This window comes from Topomyia yanbarensis, chromosome 3 (genome assembly GCF_030247195.1).
Source record: "Topomyia yanbarensis strain Yona2022 chromosome 3, ASM3024719v1, whole genome shotgun sequence".
Taxonomy (NCBI): Eukaryota; Metazoa; Arthropoda; class Insecta; order Diptera; family Culicidae; genus Topomyia; species Topomyia yanbarensis.
Window position 1 is genome coordinate 366,553,161 of NC_080672.1, and position 21,000 is coordinate 366,574,160.

The 21,000-nt window shown below is 42.0% G+C and overlaps 2 protein-coding genes across 3 annotated transcripts; one reads left to right on the forward strand and one right to left on the reverse strand.

The window, feature by feature from the left end:
* Positions 1–6,166: 6,166 nt before the first annotated feature.
* LOC131689940 (phosphatidylserine lipase ABHD16A) lies at positions 6,167–9,328 on the reverse strand. Of its 2 annotated transcripts, XM_058975335.1 has the most exons (9): positions 8,951–9,328; positions 8,829–8,882; positions 8,418–8,728; positions 8,212–8,351; positions 7,899–8,152; positions 7,485–7,834; positions 7,287–7,426; positions 6,966–7,093; positions 6,167–6,902 (listed from the first exon to the last, which is right to left on the reverse strand). In XM_058975335.1, exons 1-9 carry the CDS (start codon positions 9,008–9,010, stop codon positions 6,792–6,794), a joined length of 1,548 nt encoding a protein of 515 aa, XP_058831318.1. In that variant the 5' UTR covers positions 9,011–9,328; the 3' UTR covers positions 6,167–6,791. The 2 variants fall into 2 exon arrangements, with proteins under 2 accessions (XP_058831318.1, XP_058831319.1); XM_058975336.1 differs by lacking the exon at positions 8,951–9,328 and having other exon boundaries at positions 8,799–8,862.
* Positions 9,329–15,693: 6,365 nt separating this feature from the next.
* On the forward strand, positions 15,694–20,050 carry LOC131689937 (choline transporter-like 1). Its single transcript, XM_058975332.1, has 6 exons — positions 15,694–16,045; positions 17,075–18,146; positions 18,206–18,485; positions 18,541–18,703; positions 18,774–18,995; positions 19,058–20,050. Exons 1-6 carry the CDS (start codon positions 15,935–15,937, stop codon positions 19,277–19,279), a joined length of 2,070 nt encoding a protein of 689 aa, XP_058831315.1. The 5' UTR covers positions 15,694–15,934; the 3' UTR covers positions 19,280–20,050.
* Positions 20,051–21,000: the final 950 nt, after the last annotated feature.

The following is a 21,000-nucleotide window of genomic DNA, read 5'->3' on the forward strand; positions in this document are numbered from 1 at the left end:
CTTCCTTGAAAATACAACTAGCTCAGTTTTCTCCGTGGAGAATTCGATACCCAGCTTAATAGCCCAAGCAGACAAATTGTCCAAGGTATTCTGTAATGGTCCTTGTAGATCGACAGCTTTGGGTCCCGTAACAGACACCACGCCATCGTCTGCAAGTTGCCTTAACGTGCAGGAATTGTCAACATTCATCAATGTTGTTGACATAGAAATTGTATAAAAGGGGGCTTAGACATGAGCCCTGGGGAAGGCCCATGTAGCTAAATCGTGATGTCGATAAGTCACCATGCGAAAAATGCATGTGCTTTTCCGACAACAAGTGGTACAGCTTCTCTGAATGAATGTTGATCGAAACTGAATCAAAAGCCCCCTTAATATCTAGGAACACTGATGCCATCTGCTCTTTGCTATCATAGGCCATTTGAATTTCAGTTGAGAGCAACGCAAGACAATCGTTCGTCCCTTTGCCTTTGCGAAAACCAAATTGTGTATCTGACAGTAAGCCATTTGCTTCAACCCAATTGTCGAGGCGGGATAGGATCATTTTCTCGAACAACTTCCGGATACAGGATAGCATTGCGATCGGACGGTACGAATTGTGGTCGGAGGCTGGTTTTCCTGGTTTTTGGATGGCGATGACCTTCACTTGTCTCCAATCGAGTGGGACAATGTTAGCCTCGAGAAACTTATTAAATAAGTTCAACAAGCGTCTCTTGGCAGAGTCAGGCAGATTCTTCAACAAGTTGAATTTGATTCTGTCTGGCCCTGGAGCTTTATTGTTACACGACAAGAGAGCAAGTGAGAACTCCACCATCGAAAAAGGTGTTTCGTTCGCGCTATCGTGAGGAGACGCGGCGCGGTAAATCTTCTGTGCCGGGGCGGAATCCGGACAAACCTTCTTGGCGAAATCGAATATCCAACGGTTTGAATATTCCACGCTCTCATTAGTACTGTTTCGATTTCGCATACGTCGGGCTGTTCCCCAAAGAGTGCTCATCGATGTTTCTCTCGTTAATCCGTCGACGAACCGGCGCCAATAACCGCGTTTTTTGGCTTTCATCAAACTCTTCATTCGCTTGTCTAACGTCGCGTACTGTCGAAAACTAGCGGGTAACCCGTCGTTCCGGAAGGTCTTAAACGCGGCGGCCTTCTCTGCGTACATGTCTGAGCACTCTTTATCCCACCAGGGATTGGGAGAACGTTTTTGCATGTTCGCGCCGGGTACTGGCCTAGTCTGAGCTTGATTCGCGCTGTCGAGAATCAAGCCAGCCAAAAAGCTGTACTCTTCCTCCGGAGGAAGTTCTTGGGTAGATTCGATGTTGTCGGATATCGCGGCAGCATAGCTCTTCCAATCGATATTTCGTGTGAGGTTATACGAAATATTGATTGATTTTAATGGCCTTGAACCGTTATTGATTGAGACTACAATCGGCAGATGGTCGCTGCCGTGGGGATCAGGAATTACCTTCCACGTGCAATTTAACCGCAGCGATTTTGAGCAAAGGGACAAGTCTAAGGCGCTCGGGCGCGCTGGAGGAGCAGGAATCCGTGTCATTTCACCCGTGTTTAAAATTGTCAAATTGAAGTTATCGCAAAGATCCTGAATTAAGGAAGACCGGTTATCATCATAGAGGCAACCCCATGCTGTACCGTGAGAGTTAAAGTCTCCTAAAACTAGTCGCGGTGCTGGCAGGGATTCTAAGATGTCTTGTAGCCGTCGGTGCCCAACCGCGGTGTTGGGGGGAATATATATGGAAGCTATGCAAAGGCTTTTGCCTTTGGTTGTTACTTGACAAGCGACAACTTCAATACCTGTTATCGAGGGAAGGTTAATTCTGTAGAAGGAATAGTACTTTTTGATCCCCAAAAGCACTCCTCCATAAGGGGTGTCTCGATCCAGGCGAATAATATTAAAGTCGTGGAAGTTGAGATCGATGTCGGAAGTTAACCAAGTTTCACATAATGCAAATGCATCGCAACTCAAATTATTTATTAAAATTTTGAAGGAATCGATTTTCGGGATGATACTTCTGCAATTCCACTGTAGAACAGTGATCAAATCCGTGACCTCGTTCGATGAGTTAGCCATCGAAGGATACAATCGCTGAGAGGAGGGGCCATTTAGCAGTCAACTGCTTCAAAAATGTTCTCACTGTAGGGAGAAAAGCTAACATAAGACTTTTAATAGGATCAGTAATATTGAAAGTTTTTATTATCCACTCCACTATGTCCGAGAGTTTTATAATTCCAGTGCTGTGATTACTCTCGAACTGAAACAAAGGAACACTTGGGATTTTTGATGTTCCTGGAAGTGCTGGGAACTCCTCTGAGCTTAATCCTCCGAGACCAGGAGCTAATTGCTTCGGTTTGGTTGCAACACTTCCAATAGATGTGACTTTCGGAGCCCCCTCAAGGGACACCTTCTGGCCTTTACAAGGAACTTTACGAGAGGAAATGTTCCTCCTCTTCCTATAAATTCTAGGCACCCTGGTAGATGTTCCCTCTTGTGGGTTACCAGCCTCGCCCTCGTCAGGAGGCAAGTGAGTATAGATGTTTGCTGAGGATGGTGGCGTAGCATTCTTTAACATTTCTGCGAAAGAATGTTTGGATCGTCCCGCAAGGGAACGTTTCAGTTTATCCCCGCGTAGTTTGTACGCGGGACATGCCGAGATATCATGCAGACTCTCCGCACAGTAAGGACACTTTTCGGCTTGCCTACTGCACGAATCATCTAGATGATTCTCCCCGCATTTTCCACAGCGGGCCTTATTGCTACAATGGGTGGCTGTGTGACCCAGTTGTTTACACTTTGTGCAATTCATGACCCGCGGCACAAACAGACGCACAGGCAGACGAACCCTGTGCAAGAGGACGAAATTTGGCAAAGCGGTACCAGCGAAGGTCACCCGATAAGAGTTTGATTGGGGGTACGTTTTTGAACCATCCCCCGCAACTACTACTGAGTGCAAACGTTTGCACTCAAGTATTTTAACTGGCTGAAGTAAGCGGTCTCTGAATCGGCCAACCCCGTACTTCAGCAGATCCTCGCACGTCAAACTCTCATCGGTTACGACGCCTTCGGATTGTACTCTTACCGCCGGAATATACACGTTATAATCCCGCGTAAAGTGCTCACAGCAAGCAATATCGTTTGCCTGCTTTGAGTTGGCTAGCAACACCCTTATCTTGTCCGAGCGGACCTTTGAAATTTCGGTCACAGCCGAGAACCGTTCCGTCAGGTCTCTAGAAATCTGAAGAAGATTCAGTGATTTAGTGTTGGGCCGAAAGAAGACCACAAATGGACCAGTTGAGAGTTCTGGATAGCATTTGGGCCGGGGGGGAGTCTTACAAGTTGAACCCGATTCAACTTCCATTTGACCATCCGGAGAGGGAACCATAGAAAACGTCAACGCACGGGGTCAGCGCCCGCGCAGACGAAAGAAAGCAATAAATGTGTTACAAAAGACAAAAAACACTTAGCTTTAAACTGGTGTCCAACGACGAACCGATCCAGCTTATATAGCTGGCTATTGTTTAATCCTCACACGCGAACAAAAGACTGAGGACCGAACCGAACTGGCAAAATAACCTTGAATGCGGATTAACACTATTCTTTATCGCCTCACACAGCACTACGGACTAGAAAAAACAACCTCTGTCTCGATGGAGAGCTCGAAAACGAATGATTAATTGGCTAGTTAGTGAGCAGTACACACATAGTGACCACCAAGCGATCCACTACATCATTTGGTGGCGAAATTGTACGGTAACGCCGAGAGTGAGGACTGGCGAGCGGAAGTGGAAAATAAAGGACTTCGACAAGGATATTTTTGTTGAAGCAGACAGCATCGCTCCAACTCCGAAGAGCATCCGGCGTATTGGTGGAACACCCTCTGTGCTGCCTGCAGAAAAGCCAGAATACACGTTCAGAGAATAAGATCTGAAGTAATCAGATAAGAGCCTAAGGTGACATTCCGAGCTACCACAACCGATTTTAAACTTGAGATTGTGCTGAGCAAGTCCACCTGCTAATTGTAACAGTGCAGAGCAGTCGCCAACCCTAAGGATCCAACAATGCCATATGACGAAAAGTGCGCTGATAAATTGAAGATTATCGTGGAGGGCCTCTTCCCAAAGTATTACCCAACCGCAAGGCCACCTACACCGTACGTCGATGCAGATGGTGGAAAAATTGGTGGCAAGCGGGTCTGCAACGACGAGCTCCTTACAGTGGCAAAAAGACTGAAGAAGAACAAAGCTCCCGGTCCGGGCGGTATCCAAACCTTAACAACTTCTATGAAAAGCGTCATCCTCAACAGGTTGGCGAGCTACGCGAATAGTGAGAACGGGCTATCGCAGAGGCAGTTCGCATTCCGGAAAGGTATCTCGACGGTGGATGTAATTCGCACAGTCATCGCGAGCACGGAGAAGGCATCGAAGCAACAGAGAACGGGTAATCGCTACTGTGTCGTGATAATGATCGACGTGAAGGATGCGTTCAACTACGCCACCTGTGCAAGGTTCAGAGAAGCCACCTTCAAAACCGAGTGCTGGTCTACGATACGATCATGTGAAAGATGCCGATTAGGGTCAAGTGGGGGTAGCTTAGGGCTCCATACTCGGCCTAGCACTGTGGAATATGATGTACAACAGTGTTAATACTGGAACTGCCTAGGAGAGATCTTTCCTGGTGGGTGTCACATCATCAAAACCGAGGTATGGCGTTTCGACCTGGACTGCTGCACTGAACTTGTAGGAAAATGTAGTTGGCATTATTAGCCCAAATCTAAGAGATGAATGAAATGATCCAACCGGCATGCAGTGGCAAGTGAAATAGTATGATAGTGTGCACGCTCACCCGATTGTTGCTGACATCACGGACTTATGCAGGATACCCATTCGCACGTCGCCGGTACGATCGATGTTCCGGTGCTAGATCTGTGATAAGACATCGTGCGCGTAATTCGACGTGGATACTCCTTCGGAAGTACAGGTGTGCCTTGAAGAAACCGCACTCGTGTGGCGTGTCTAAAGGTTTCAATGCGTGGTACGCTTTGGATATCCGAAACAGTTATTAGTGGCCACACGTTTCAGCACATTGGCCACTGTTCACTCTCATGCAGCCGATGTCTGGATTCTGAGGTGGGCTTGAACCGAATTCACTAGAGATTCTGCTTCTGGAACTATGCCGCTTCACGTCGAACTATACAATCGACACACTCCTTATTTCGGTGAACAAAAAAACGCAATGGTGGACGATTGAGCGTGCTCACTATTGGCTACCGTCCTGCGAGCCTTCACACAGCCGAACAACAAATGAGTCGCTAAAAATTCCAAAAGGCTAGTTTACAGTTCGGGAAACGTGCAACGGGATTTGGGTCCCTGTGTATTTTAAATGGAGCTCGGGATTTCAAATCTCGTGGCGGGAAATAAGTCTTCACAAAAGTGACAGCTTTCATGAAGTGTAAATCCAACCGCGGGAAACATCACGGGATTTCAAAAGTCTCCACACAAAAATCCGGACGGGAACAATTCAACAAAAATGGAAGAATGGAATAACGCAGAGAATGGAAGGTGCACTCACCGATTGTCCCAAATGTGCATAGCAAGCATGGAGTGGTGAACTAGCATATGACGCAGTTCTCTCCGGACATGGCTACGTCTGGTTGGGACATGCTTCGTTACTCCTTTGCCCGGAGTGTGTAAATGTGCAAGAGGCACCGGAACACGTGGGCTTCGAGTTCGAGGATCTTCCATAGCTATCCATATTTTCACCTGACGAAAAATGTTGAGGAAATCCACTCGCCACGCTAGGTCATTATCTTCGAATGCCGCATCCAGTTTCGTCTCCCACACTTCACGAGCTGTTCTCACTTCTTTCGCACGAACTATTGCACATTTCCGCTGGTCAACGGCTGGTACCGTTCCGTCTGCATTCGGGACAGGCTTCACCGCTGCCGAAAGCTCTCTACCTCCAAATACGCATCGACAGCGAACATCCAGGCTGACCAATTTTCTTGACCCTTCATACGTTCGATTGATGGTAGACTAGAGAGATTCTGGACTTGCTACGGGATCAGTCGATGATTTCTGCTCCTGTAAGGAATTTTAAATTAATAACTACGACGAGTATTTCTTAAGTTTCGCATTTCAGAAAAAAAAAACATGGTCAAGCTTCTAAATAGTGTATTACTGATTTATATTCTTTCTTTCAAACTATTCTTGGGCCACATTTTAAAATGTTCAATCACAAAAATATTTCATCTGAAGATCCTCTTCATAGTTTCGGTTCTATTAATCGCCGTAGACCTCATACCGATGATTCCCAAAAGAGTTCATGTTATGAGTAATGTAGATTCCGATGACTCTGAGGGTAATATAGTTTGAAATTGAACAAGTCAGTCGCTAACGCTATCTTTCGATGAAATCCATACCTTGCTAACATTGAGTTGTGAATGTTTTTAGTCCTATTGCAAGCAATCTTAAAATCTACCAATAAATAGTTGAGAGTGTCGCTTCTATTGCCACTGTAGTAGCTTAATTTCAGTTAATATGCGGAACGCAGTAAAACTATTCTCCAATATGCACCATTGAATGAAACTTTAGTATCTGACGCTATTCCCAATGCCACAAATAGTAATTTTTTGAAAACATTACATAAACATACCTTATACCAAATTTCGTTTTTTTTTCTTCTAATTTTTATACCTTAGCAATTGAGAATAGTACTGGAACGTAATCGTCTAGTGTTGCGGTACGGCATATTTTGGACGCGTTTCGAAAACCTTTCAGGCTTATGTGAAAACGAAATCGGTATCATTTGGAATTTCCCACGGTGACAGGAAGTGCTCACCGGGAAGTGGGGTGCAGTGAGTGGACTTATAGTCGTGTAGATGTTTTTTAATCTAATGAAACAACCAGATTGTTAGAGTGGGGAAGAAAAAAGAAATATAACTGTTATCGCTTACCAAAAACTTAGCCATGGAATCTCGTTGCTCACTGGTATAATCTTCTCCGATTTCGATGGGATAACTTCGCGAGTTTCCGTTATCCGTTAAATAGGACATCAATAGAGAGAGGCAGAGTTCATTCGAATCTGCGAAATTTCAAATTAAATTTTATAGTTACAATATTAATAGATTTCCCAAAAAAAAGACTGTTTCAAAATGTTCCATCGAGGGCCCTTCTATTATCCAACGAATTGTTATTAGCTGGCGTACAGAATGCAACCCATGTTGGACGATTTTAACACTTTTTGTGATTTCCCGGGCTAGATAATGATTGCTTACCACTTCTAATGAATTCAACGGGCTTCGCTAAAATCTCTTTTGAAAGATTTTCTTGTTCGGGTTTGAAGATATTAGGGAAACGATGTTTAAGCATATTGATTAGTAAGAAGTTGCCGCGATTCGTACCAAGATTGCCATCTCTGGAATAGTAAAAACCCCGTTGAATCTCACTTCATTTATCAGTTAAATATATCTTACTCCGAGCAAATGATCTCATCTTCTGTACGTCTAATTAGCAATACGGGGCCGTTGTACTGCGAGATCAATTCCGTGTTATTAAGATTTACATAGTCTCTAACGGCAATCTTTACGATGTTGGAAACGCTTTCTGGCATCCGAGGCAGTGCCAGTTGCAGTACGTCGTCGAAAGTGGCATCCAGAATAACACCCTTTACGTCCGGATATTGCGAAGCTGCGTACAACGTAGAATAACCCCCAATACTCCAACCATATAAAATGATGTTCTCGGGTGTGAAACCCAAATCAGTAAGCGCAAACTGTAGCACTGCATCAACTGCGTTCTGATCCTGGTCGGGATATGGACGGCCCTGTCAAGTAGAAAATTAATTTGTGAACCTCGATCCGTTCAGATTCAGAAATGCTCAAACTGACACTACTTCCTGCAAATCCAGGATGGTTCCATCCGAGCACCGAGTATCGCAAATCAAGCGGGGTTGACATGATACCGATTTCGTAGAAACCAGCGTTACCCTCCGAGCAGATTACTAACGTACGACCATTGCTGCTTTTGTTACGATTGTCAACAAACACCGTATCGATTTCATTGCCATCTGCCGTTTTAACCTTGTTACGTTTGCCGCCGTTTTCAGTGATCAGCTTAGTGCGACCCTGGAGCAGCATTGGCTCTAGAATATCATGTACATTAACGTTTTTTGTGCCAAATAAAGTAAAAATCGATACGTACCGATATAACTCTGCACCAAACGTACCGATCCAGGGTATATCATTCGAATACCAAAACTATGAATCGCCAAATAAGCTACAATCTGGCAAGGTAAGGATGAGATCCACAGTGGCTTATTACGAGACAATTGCACCCGTTGTCTGTAGATAAGGATCACATTAATATGCCGCCCGAGTACCGCACCCGAACAACCTATAGATACTCACACACTGTTCGTCACGGTAAAGTCCACCGGCCAATGTTTGAAGTCAAAGTCATACTTTCGAATGTGGTTCTTCTCCTCCGAGGATTTCTCGTTACGTTTGGCGCTCTCGAGACACTCGGCGAATCGGACGTAGACTAAGTTCATGGACCGACCAAGTCCACGCATGCACAGGGATACAGCCACTAGCAGTCCAATGCCGGTCGTGAACTTGGCCAACGTACCGACGGAATCCGCCACAAAGTAACCCCGCCGGTAGAGGAATGTGATTAACAGCGGCGATGTGTAGTATCCAAAGCTCCACATCAAATTCAGCTATGGAATAGTGATTATATGAGTATCATACAGAATTATAGTGAATAAATTATAATTTTGTAATAATTGCCAGCTCATCGTATCATGCAAGACTACTAACAGCTGTCAGCAGTTGATCTCCATATTTTTCCAATGGTCCTGGTTCATACACCTCCTATTTGATGTGGAAAATAAAACCGATTGTTGATAGGATTTAAGTGGTATTGTTAACAAAAAAAACACCTTTGTTCCGTCGTACTCTTTGAAGAGTTTCGGGGAGAAGAGGTACTTGTAGAATGGCATAGTTCCTACCGATGATAGAGTTTTTTTCTGTAGTACTAAGGAAAGTGCCAATTACAGATATGTGACACCATAAATACAGGCTCCTTCGAAATCGTAATGCAATCTCACTTTTTCGAATAGCACAAGTTTACTCGGATTAATTATCAAAGTGTACAACTTTGTTTCTTAGCTCACTCGAATATATTAATAAAAACACGACTTTCTGTAGTGCTGCTGTAAGTAAAATCCACCAACAGCACAACAATTATTGACGACTTATCTAACAACATGACACATGGGGAAAATAAATTATCCAACACTACTATGCGTATGCATACAGCAAATTCATTCACAATTTCAGTGTTCACGATAGAAACCGTAATCAAAAAACGCTACAGTTGTTATAACTGTTATACCGAACCAAGGGAGATCCTTTATGAAGTTTATGAATGAGAAGGAATGTTTTGGAGTTTGGAACAGGGTTGGCGCACATATCAGATATACGCGGTAAAAAAACTTTACCCATTTTATGTATTCAAATTGCCCATTTTCGGAAGTTATTCGAGCTATCAAAAAATGGGTATTTTTTTGTTTCTAACAATGAGTACTTTTTATCCATTTCACAACTACTCGATGAGGTAATGTCAATGGGTATATTGATCTTGATAATGGGTGAAAAATTCTTAAGCATTATTTCAAGCGAGTTAACCTGCAAACTAAGGATCGTAGTGGAACCTGCAAATTATCGCCCTGCATCGGAGTCCGTGGCGGAAACGGAATATTTCGGCAATGCTCCGAAAACAACGTCTGTTTAGACTACTGAGGATGTTGAAAAAATGTGCCAGTTCGGCATTTTTAGAGCAGCCAAAAGATCCAGCCATCAAAAATATATCCAGTTGGCGGTTTTATTTTGTTAAGTAGTTTTAGAATAGGATTTCTATCTAGATTCCTATACTTTTATAGGGAAACAATAATGTGAAATGAATGTTATTCCTATACTTTTATAGGGAAACAATAATGTGAAATGAATGTTATTTTATGTTTTTTTTTTTAAATTCAGAAATAATTCTGGCGCGAATTTCATGAATGTGTATTTTTTACGCATTTTGTTGTAACAGTTCTGCGAAAAATAATGGGTGAAACATACCCAGGTTGACGTATAAGGTCTGTACTCATTTATGGGTACAAACGCTTTACCCATTTAATGGGTTATTCCACTTTTATTGAAAATGAGTAGTTTTCTACGCATTAATGGGTACTTGATTTTATCAGTGTATACGAATATGCCAAACTCTTCAGTGACTGCAGTGCTGTCCAAGTGGCAAGCATAGTACTGAAAAATGTTGAGGATTTCCGTTTAAAAGACGTCCATCGTTGAACCCGTGTTGAAAGTTCTTGAATTGGAATACTTAAGTTTTAATACGGGGGTACCGCTTCAAACATTTCTGCTGAGTTATTTTTCCAGTTTTCAAATGCAAATGATTTCCATTGTACTGAACGAAAACACTACATTTTTGCACTATCTGATCGGAAATATGCGTAATTTTATTTGATTGCGTAAAATGTAGGGAGAACTGGGGCTGGTTGGCCGAGTTTTGCTTTCGGGATTTCTGTACTCATTCTGGTTACACTTTTTGATCGTAATTATATCGTGCTTGAAAACGTAAAAATATTTAAAAAAAAACTACAACTTGTGATGTGCTGCTAAAATAATCGAATCGAGTGCCCCTATTGTTGCTTTACCATTTGACTCAAACAAAGATGGCAGACACTGCTCTAACGACTACAAATGGGTAGGGTGATAATGGAAACATGGCGAAAATAGGCTCATCACCCTAGTATACTATCTTTTTGTATTAGTAACATTTTATTTGAGCAGCACGTGCATTGTCATTGTCATCTCATTTTATTATATTGATGTCATGTATTAACATAGAGAACAGACATCCATCTTCACTTGTGTAAAAATTCATAACGTTTTCGACTGTAGTTGGGATGTCTCCACCAGGCGCACTACTGTCATGTTTTTAGTGGCTGAGTTCGACTGAATTGACAGCGGTTATACCTCTACCCAGTCAAACCGGTTCGGACTTCTGAGTGGATTCAGTATGAATTCCAGCTCAAATGCATCAACCGATTGAGTCGGAATCGGTTGTCTTCTTTAAGGCAGGTTCCATATACTGAATCCATTCATTTAGGATTCCGAACCAGTTCCGAAATAGATTGAACGGGTAGTTGGGATAAGTTAGTGTGGTGGCGCTAGTGTTACATCGTATATTAATTCAAATGTTTACACACGTTTCATTATTAGATTTGTTCGATCATGGATGTCTGTTCTCTGTGGTATTACTTTCAATGTGCTATATTCCTTTTATTTTACGTACTGCTTACGTATTAAAATAAACAATTTTCTACTTGCGTTACGCTTGATTGTATTGTAGTGTGGAGCCGTTAAGATCGGATGCGGGTTTAATCCTTTACATGTTATAATTTTTTTTTATTATATTCATACATTATTCATTTATTTATTATTTGATAAATTGCATTTTATTACTTTTTATTATCATAATTTGAACTATGTCCATTACATATGTTATACGCATTTTTCCATTATTTGGGTAGGGTAAGGTAGATTATGTGGATCGCCTATCTCTCAGTGCATCACATCATTATTAGAGAGTCTCTAATAATGATGTGATACACTGACTTCCTAATTCTTCGAAAATATGTAGTTATTGTTGATGTTTCTATCTGCTACGGCACGGTAAGTTGGACGCTTTTCTCACACAAACCATCAGGTAGTGCCTTAACAAGTATTGCAAATGCCGCTATTCAAACGTCAGTATTGTATTGTCGGAAGGAAATTCATTGTATTGTCTCTGTGGAGTGCGCATAAGAACTTCTGCTTATGGATCCATCCCTTTTTGGCCCTTCATACAGCAATAAATTGAAAGTCGTTTGCTAGCAACGTTTGGCTTTGCTGATAAAAGCAACTGCAGCCACCGGCGTAGCACTTGCACTGATGGTGGATTCGCTTTATCATCATCATTCTGGTTAGACTTGTCGCTGTCATGAAGATACAACCTTTGAGCACATATATGAATTCATAGAATAAAATCAGAGAAAAAGCTATTAACAATCAAATGCGGTGTGAAAAATCGGCCAACTAACCCCAGGGCTGGGGTAGGTTGGCCGAGTTTGTTAAAATAAGTGAATCTCATCAAATACACGTATATTAGTGAAAAAAAACTCGTTTTAATCCACCTAGTGGTGCGATTGTACCTTTCTCATTTATCCAAACTATGATTCATTAGGTTTTGTTCAATAAAATTGTGGAAATGTGTATTACATTCTTATTATATTTAGCACGTATCCCACGAAAGTAGAGACTGACTCACCTTAAACAAAAATGTATAAAATTTAATTAGCTTAATCAGCATAAATTCCATGTGATCTTCATGTGATAATATTTTTAAATGTTAGTGGAATGGGTTTGGAAGTGGAGGGTGCATCAGAGATCCTTCATCTTATTTCGGTATACGGGGTGGATAAAGGAAATGCGGGTGTGAGGGTGGTCCAGTCCAAGGGACGGAGACTGATGAAGGAGGGTAGTGTAAGGTTAAGGAGGGGGGGGGGGGGTGGCGACGCAATACTCAACTGTATATTTTGCCTTCCTTGGTTTGAGAAAATCGGTTTAGTCATCGCCGAAGAACCAATGCGAGTTTAATTGGAATTGGAATTTGCCCGGAATCCGGGACTTCCGGAATCGTCGATAATGGATAATATATTCAAGGAATGTTTGATTGGTAATCAGTGATCTCGACGTGCGAATCGAAGTAATTTGGTGACCATTTCAATAGCTGAGGTATTACGATTGTACCGATTTTTGCGGGAAATTCCAATGTAACCTTACCTACCAACCTGTAACTCCAGAACCAAGAGTCAGAACCGAATGAAATTCCGCAGCAGTCAATGGTATTACTGTATCTTTCATTTGAAATCAAGTATGTAAAAATCGGTAGAGAATTCGCTGGGAGGTATGTGTGATATTAGCTTAGGAACTTGGCGAGCTCCCCGGAGACATCATGAACCATAATAGGTGGCCAATGGGGTAAAAACTGCTTTGATTGATCACTAGTGATCCAGACCCGCAAACTAGAATAATGTTACGCCCATTTTAATATGTTTTACATCATTTGGACATCATGGTTGTACCAGTTTATGTGGGAATTTGCTGTGTGACTGCACTCTTCAACCCGTAACTACTCCGGAGCCGGAAGTCGGATCAACTAAAAATTCAATAGCAGCTTATGGGAGCGTTATACTTTTCAGTTAAAACTGAAATGATGAAAATCGGTTCAGCCATCTCTGAGAAAATTGTGTGAGTTTAAATGACACACACATAGCGGAAGATGACGAATGCTATAAGCGGAAGGGGACTAGGGGAATACGGAAAATAATGAGAGCTGACTAAATGGCCAAATGACTGCATGATTAGAACTCGTCGGAAAAAGGAAGGTGGACTCACAGACTCATACCGGTTCTCTCGATCTGGGTAAATAGGAGGCATGGTGAAGTGACCTTCTATCTGACGCAGTTCCTGTCTGGGCATGGTTGTTTTAAACAGTACCTGCATCGGTTCGAACACGCTGTGTCACCTTTTTGTCCGGAGTGCATAAACGTCGAGGAAACGCCGGAGCATGTGATCCTCGTTTGTCCTAGATTTGACACAGCGTTTAATGTAGAGAATATTGTGGCAGAGATGTGTCGGGACGAGGGCACATAGAATTCCGTCGGCAGCGTAGTGACACTAATACTGTCGGAACTGCAGAGAAAGTGGCGAATAGAACAGCAAGCTGGCAACGCCAACTAGCAAGATGTGGGCGAGTGGTTCAAGTCTGTTACAAACCCTATGAGTGTGATCGTGAAGGGACGCGAGTCAGGTCTTATGGCTTACAGATTCTAGCGTGGCGAAAGTCGTATGCGAGAAACGAGCACCAATTTAGCAATACCAACAAGTAGTTTCACGTCGGTTAAAAATTCTGCGAGGGTGGCTGTGATTCAAGTGGGATGCGATTCAAGTTTCGGCATCTCCAGTTCGGTTCACGTCTCGACGGGTTCCAATGTTGGCGACCGGTTACGTAGCAAGGGTTGGATAGCGTGCTGACTCAACGGACACAGGGGAGCCGACGGGCTCAGGGACATCTGGAAGCTAATGACAGTAACATTAATTCTGTTGGAGCTTTAGCGCAGCGGAGATACGAGCATTAAATTGGCAACAACAACAAGCAATTTCACGTCGGTTAAAAAAATCCTCCAAGGGTGGGGGTGAATGGATGCGAGTTACGTTTCGGTATCTCTATCAGTTCACGTCTCGACGGGTTCCGACGTTGGCGACGGCAACAGGTAACGTTGCAAGCTTTACGAGGGTAAAAAGAACAAAACTAAAAAAATGATAATAAATTGATAAAACACACACACAGTGAACAGGCGCAGTCGAGGAGTCGAGGGACTCTAAGAAAGAAGAGGTGAAAGAGCACAATCTCCTCCCGAAGTAATACTCAACGGTGGTCCCGGGAGGAAGAGGATACGGAGATACAGAAGGTTGAGGTTTAGTCGGTAGGCTTGCTGGAGCAAGAGCTGCAGTAAGAATCCGATGGTACCACGGCAAAAAAAAGTAAAAAATTCCCCCTCGATAAAAAAAACATACATACACACACAGACATTTTCTGATCTCGACGAACTGAATCGAATGGTATACAAAATCGATTTTAATCGAGCACAAAAAATCAATTTTTACAGTGATTGCAAAACTTTTCTTTATATGAGAAAGGCAAAACATCCGAATTTTATTTTATCAGAAAGAACAGCTGCTACAGCTTCGTTTATCGCTTCTGGCAACGTTTCGCCTTTCTTTGACTTTTGTTTGTATGTCCTCATTTTCTGCTCGAATCAATTTGAAAACGAAAAATACAGTGCCAATTCGTTAGTTGCGACTCGATTAAAAGATGCTGCTATGTCAAAATCACATGTCAAATTGACTTTGACATTTAAAAAGACAATAGCCAATGATGTGAACAGATGCATTTTACACTACCACCATCCCCTTTGGAGAGTTTTTGACATCTGTCACCCAACCCAACTAACGAATCGGATTTTTTTAGTTGGGGTTTCAGTTTTTAGTTGGTCGTGACAATTAAAATGCGAAAAGTTTTGATAGCATTTAATTCATAAAATATTAGACTCATCCTTTTTATAAACAATTTCCAACTTTTAATGATTATAATCCAAGATCCCGCAATAATAATCTGCTTTAGAAATATAATAATTCACATACACCTAAAGGATGCTATACAACCGATCCTGACGTACTACACGGGTAACATGGATCCAACGATGAACGTATGTTGAACGGTGATTTGGACGTCATCCTTCATATAGGACAATTTTGAGACCAACTGTTCTTAGGGTTCTTCTACCGATACAAACGAAAACGCCATTTTTTAACGTTTTCCAAAAAATATCGCAATTTCAACGCAATCAAGTTGGTTTTTTTGTGGAACAGTGTTATAGAGGATAATTTTATAGCATGCTTCACGAATGAAATGATTTTGCTGCCTTCACAGTGAATTTTACCGTGTAGAGCCAAGCGTTTCAACGGTATTTTCCCCCGCTTGGCCCTTTTTGCCGAATGAGCGAGCAAAAGAAAAGCCGAAAAAGACGCCATCAAAACAATAAACACCCTCTCAACCATTAGTGCCAAATATTCAGCTCTTATACGGTGAACAAGCGGCAGTGCCCGACAAGTGCGTCATCCAGATGGAATTTTCAGTGAAAAAGTGGTGCTAATTTAGTAGAAACGACTGTCCAGTACTCAAAACGTTGCAAATAGTGTAATAGCATCGAAAAGCGATTCCTCAGTAGATTTGAGTATTACCGTCAGTGATGGGGTGCTTCGAAAGTAAACCCAGCGATGATCAGCATCAGCCTACGGCTGTGCGAGGCTGTACCGATATATTTTGGCTAATTGTTTATGTTATATTCTGGGCTGCGTTGGTAAGTACAAAACAGAGTTATTACAGGTTTAAAATCAGATTAGAGTAATCAGTTGTTATGAGTTAGCTAGCAACTGTTTTGGATTGCAAAATTGACCACACCCGGTTGGTTGCTTATCGTAAGAAATATTAGAATACGAGAAAAACTAAAACAAAATGTAGTTAATATGCGTTGGGCTTTTAAACGTAAGCGCTAGTTTTCGGTAGTTTTTTCCATTTCTTGATCTTTGCAGACGGATACTGGAAGTGATTGATTGAATACTGATGGTACTTGTTGATATTTATAGAAACACCTGTTTGAACGTTTACTGTATACTTATGTACCTTGAAAAACTCCGGAATTTTCGCGTGGTTATTGAAAAGTGTCAATTGGTGGTCTAACGTCGGTAGTATTGTTGAAAACTATTTCCAGTAAACTGCCTGGTAAAGGTTGAAATACGGTCTGGACTCGTTCTTGAAATTTGTATTTTATTTATCAGCAGAGCGTAATTGTAATTTATTAGTTCGCGATACCCTGTTGGTCACATTTGTGTGCCTTATGCCAGGTTAAAGAAAAATCAGTAAAATTATCAGTTGCAGAAACTTTGTATCAAGTCGTTTCCGATCTGTTGAATGCGTTCCCAAGACAGCATTCTCATTAGATCTGTTATGCACCGTATCTTGGACATGACACGTCGTCTTGTTCAGAAATCTACAATAGAAATTTGATTCAACAACCTTGAATTGACCGATCCCGGTGCTGTTCCGTAGTGTGTACGGAACGTTTTTGAGGCGTGGTACATCACAATTACAAATTCTTGAGAAGTTCACATTGCATATCTAATTGATATTTTTTATTAGCAATTCCATTGCTATAGGAAATGACTTAATACATACCTTCATCCACAGTACCGTATATAACGATCTAATTTATAAACATTCCGTGACTCATATGTGACGCATTTTACACCCGACATAGAAACAATTAGTGTTGAAAATCCTAATCATACACGTTCGTTACATTCTAATTCTGTTTCCTCTTACCCCACAGCTGGTGATCGCAGTATTCTCCTTCGTATACGGCAACCCGCTGCGTATCATCAATGGCTACGATTCCTTCGGCAACACATGTGGCGTTGAGAGCAACGAAAAATTTTCCCACTTCCCATTGTCTGGCATGAACACGCTGGACAAGCCGTACGTATTTTTCCTGGATCTAAAGGAACTCCGGCAGACGCTGAAGATCTGCGTCAAAGAATGCCCCAAAAAGGATATCGAAAATGCTATGGAACTGTATCGGTACTATGAGGAAAGAGGAAGCAAGTACTGTCGGTACGATTTCAACATGAGTCTGCTAGCGACACAGGAGGCCACAGGACCGAAGTACTTTGCGTTTGCGGGGCCGTGTCCGAAGTTTCCGGTTTACGAGGCAAAACCGGTGCTTCATCGTTGCATACCGACTGGGAAAAATGCTCCCCTGCATCATGTGAAGGATATGTATGCACTGATCAATTCCTGGGGAGCTGCACAGCAGGTGTTCAGCGATTTGTACAAGACTTGGCCAACGGTTGTGCTGATTTGTGGGCTCAGTTTAGTTTTTTCGATAATTCTAATCACCATGTTGCACTGGTTAACGGCTATTATATCGTGGGTTATTTGCATTTTTGTTGCTGTAGCGAGTATTGCGATCACTGCGTTACTATGGTGGAGTTACTACAAGACGAAACACAATATGGATGTTGATCCGAAGCTGTCGTATCTGGAGGAGTTGGTGCGAAATGAAACCACTATCTATGTACTAGCAATAGCGGCTACATGTATAATGATTATACTGCTGGTTATCATTTACTATCTTCGGGAAAAATTAAGTGGTTTAGCGGCATTGTTTGAAGAGGCTGGCAAGTGCATGATTGAACTCCCCGGACTAGCAGGACCCCCGGTTCTGGCTTTTATTTCGTTGGCTCTATTTCTTACATTTTGGGTAGTGGTAATTGTTTGTTTGGCTACTGCCAATTACCCCAATGTAAGACCGCTACTGCCATTCACTCAATTGAAGGAGAATCCGAACAAGACTGAAGCTGACGTAAAGCCGGACATGCCAGCGAACAACAACACGTACAAATGTAGGATAAGTTTAATTGTTTGCTCTTGATCATTAGTTAATAAATATCGACATTTCCAGCATTCGACCTAGTTGAATACCCTGAGGCTGACTACCTTCGTCACATGCTCTGGATCTACATTATTGGACTGATTTGGACAACGGAATTTATTTTCGCCTGCCAGCAGCTAGCTATTGCAGGAGCCGTAGCGTACTGGTACTTCCGTAAGCCGACCGACGCCCCGGTTCTGCAAGCTATCGGCAAACTAATCAAGTATCATCTGGGCTCGGTTGCAAAAGGATCGTTCATCATTACCATCTTCAAGATTCCCCGTTTGATACTGACCTATTTATACACGAAGTAGTTCATTTCAAACAATTGCTAAAGTATTTGCCATAATTCATGTTTATTTTAGATTGAAACGACATCAGCAAGAGGGATCGGAATGTGCAAGCTGCTGTCTTAAGTGTTGCATCTGTAGTTTCTGGCTACTGGAGAAATTCATCCGCTATCTGAATCATAATGCCTACACGGTCATTGCAATCGAAAGTGTCAATTTCTGTCCAGCTGCCAAAATTGTAAGCGAACGCATTTCGTCATTCGTAAATTATCTATTGACCCATTTCTAATTATTCTCTTATCTCGAAGGCCTGGAATGCACTGGTGACAAATGCTCTGCAGGTAGCAACCATCAACGGTATCGGCGATTTCGTGCTGTTTTTAGGAAAATTGGCCGTAGCAGCATTGTGCGGGGTGATCAGTATTCTGCTGCTACGCGACAACCCGAACGTACACTTCTACATGGCGCCAGTCATAATCATCACCATCTTTTCATTTTTCATCGCTCACATTGTCCTGTCGCTGTATGAGGTTAATATGCAGTATTATCACCACATCGAACTGCATTGTTTCATTGAAATATTTTCTTGTAGATGGTTGTGGATACCTTGTTCCTGTGCGTCTGCGAGGATCGTACAATCAACGGAAACTCGGGTCGCTGGAAGGAAAGTAACCTGGCTCGGCTTTTGGGCGAAGCTCCTGAAGTAGATGCAGTCGAAGCTCCGATGCAGGTCGTGGAAATGACTCCGATTACCAAGCAGCCGTTCTCGATGCAAACTCTGCAACTGACTGAGATCGAAAATAACAAAGCATAGAGTTTCCTCAGCGCGAGGCAAGCGCAACGTGCAAGCACAAAAGACGTCACATTTATTTTTTGGTAATACGAATAGGCGATCGGTATATGAGTCTCTTCGCCTATATTTGATATAAGGCAGTTTATAAAGCGTTAAGCGGCTTCACAGAAACGAAGTTTCTACGTTTTGCAACAGTAAGCTTTTCTTGCTTAAACAGAAAAAAATGTATTTTTTCTGATACAAAAATAACAAGAGAGAAGTGTTGACTGTTGGTAGCTTACCAGCATCTATTTACAAGATGGCATTTCATCTATTTAAGCTGATTCCATCCAGAATTTTGTAAAATGTTTAAGTATTCAAACCATCTTAAATCTCACGCACAAAGACGATGTTTAAACTATTTGAAGAAAGAAAACAATGCTTAAATGTTGTATTTAATATTTATTGTATGCATTTTTAAATCACACAAATATCTCCTCTATCAATTGGGCCAAATTAAATATTAACGTTCGCTCCACCAAGAACATTAACACATTGAAACTCACGTTCAAAATACCATAATTAAATGTAGCTACTCATAATAATCGGTTGATTCATTGTTGAAAAAGTTAGTTTTGCCAGATTTTATTCCCATATTGATGTTTATAACGCCAGTTCAGATTATAAAAAAACAGTTTAGAGATGAGTACAGATTTGCTATATTATATATACTAATTAGTAACATGATATACACCAACAATCTGATGTAATAATTGGACTATAAATAAAATCGCTAATTGTGAGCTCAAACAATTGCCATTGCGTATTTTTATGTTTATTTGTTGTATCATCACCAACAGACCCCTTGGCCCGGGTCTGGGTCATTTGGAATAAAGCTGTGGCGGCAACATTCCTGGCCACCCTGTCTGAGATCTGCCCGCCAACTACTGAAAACCCAGAGAGAAGAGAGAGCGAGAAGACAGAAAAAGTAATACCTAATATAAAAGTGATCAATCACCCTAGGGGTTCGTAGACCTTAAGGACCATTCATAAATTACGTAACGCTTTTAGTGGAAGGAGGCGCTATAACAAAATGTGATATGTTGTGACATATGGGGAAGGGGGAGTAAGGTAGAACGTTGTTTTTGCAGAAGAAATTTTTTAACATCTTTGTTAAGTAATAGGGGAGGGAGGGTTACAGAAATTTGTGACAATTTGTTACATGAAGAGAGGGGGAGCCCCCAGCAACACCGTTTGTTGACTAGCACTTTCTGCAACATAATTCGTTGAAAAGAAGTTATTGTTATTTGTTATTTATCAGTGTGCAATCGGGCTGTCTCAACAACCTATTTCTGCAACCTATGTGCATTAAAGTTGGACAGAGAAAGGGTCAAATTCGCAAACGAAAAAAGCAGTTTTTTTCCACACCGTATGTCAGATCTTCATAAAAATCAATCAGCAGTACTGTAACAACATTCTACATACGCTGATTGATTTTTATGAAGATCTGACATACGGTGTGGAAAAAACTGCTTTTTTCGTTTGCGAATATTGCGCATTCTCTGTCCAACCTTAACTGTACACCTACCGTCTCTCCGTTGCACTTGACAGTGTGTGCAGTGCTTTATGGTCACACCTACGACCGCGCACCCGGCTTCCTATGAGCGTTTTAGCGGCTCAGAGGCTGTCCTTCCATGTTGCTCAGGGATACATTGGTCCTATACACATCCATGCATACATACGGGCTTACATAACTCCGCTAG

Excerpts from the sequence above, each read along its gene's own strand:
- LOC131689940 (XM_058975335.1), bottom strand. The coding sequence starts at position 9,010 with ATGCCATTCTACAAGTACCTCTTCTCCCCGAAACTCTTCAAAGAGTAC. Across the intron at positions 8,883-8,950 it reads AAGAGTACGACGGAACAAAG|GAGGTGTATGAACCAGGACC; the intron begins GTGTTTTTTTTG and ends CACATCAAATAG. Across the intron at positions 8,153-8,211 it reads TTTGGTGCAGAGTTATATCG|AGCCAATGCTGCTCCAGGGT; the intron begins GTACGTATCGAT and ends ATGATATTCTAG.
- LOC131689937 (XM_058975332.1), top strand. The coding sequence starts at position 15,935 with ATGGGGTGCTTCGAAAGTAAACCCAGCGATGATCAGCATCAGCCTACG. Across the intron at positions 18,147-18,205 it reads GAACAACAACACGTACAAAT|CATTCGACCTAGTTGAATAC; the intron begins GTAGGATAAGTT and ends CGACATTTCCAG. Across the intron at positions 18,996-19,057 it reads TTGTCCTGTCGCTGTATGAG|ATGGTTGTGGATACCTTGTT; the intron begins GTTAATATGCAG and ends ATTTTCTTGTAG.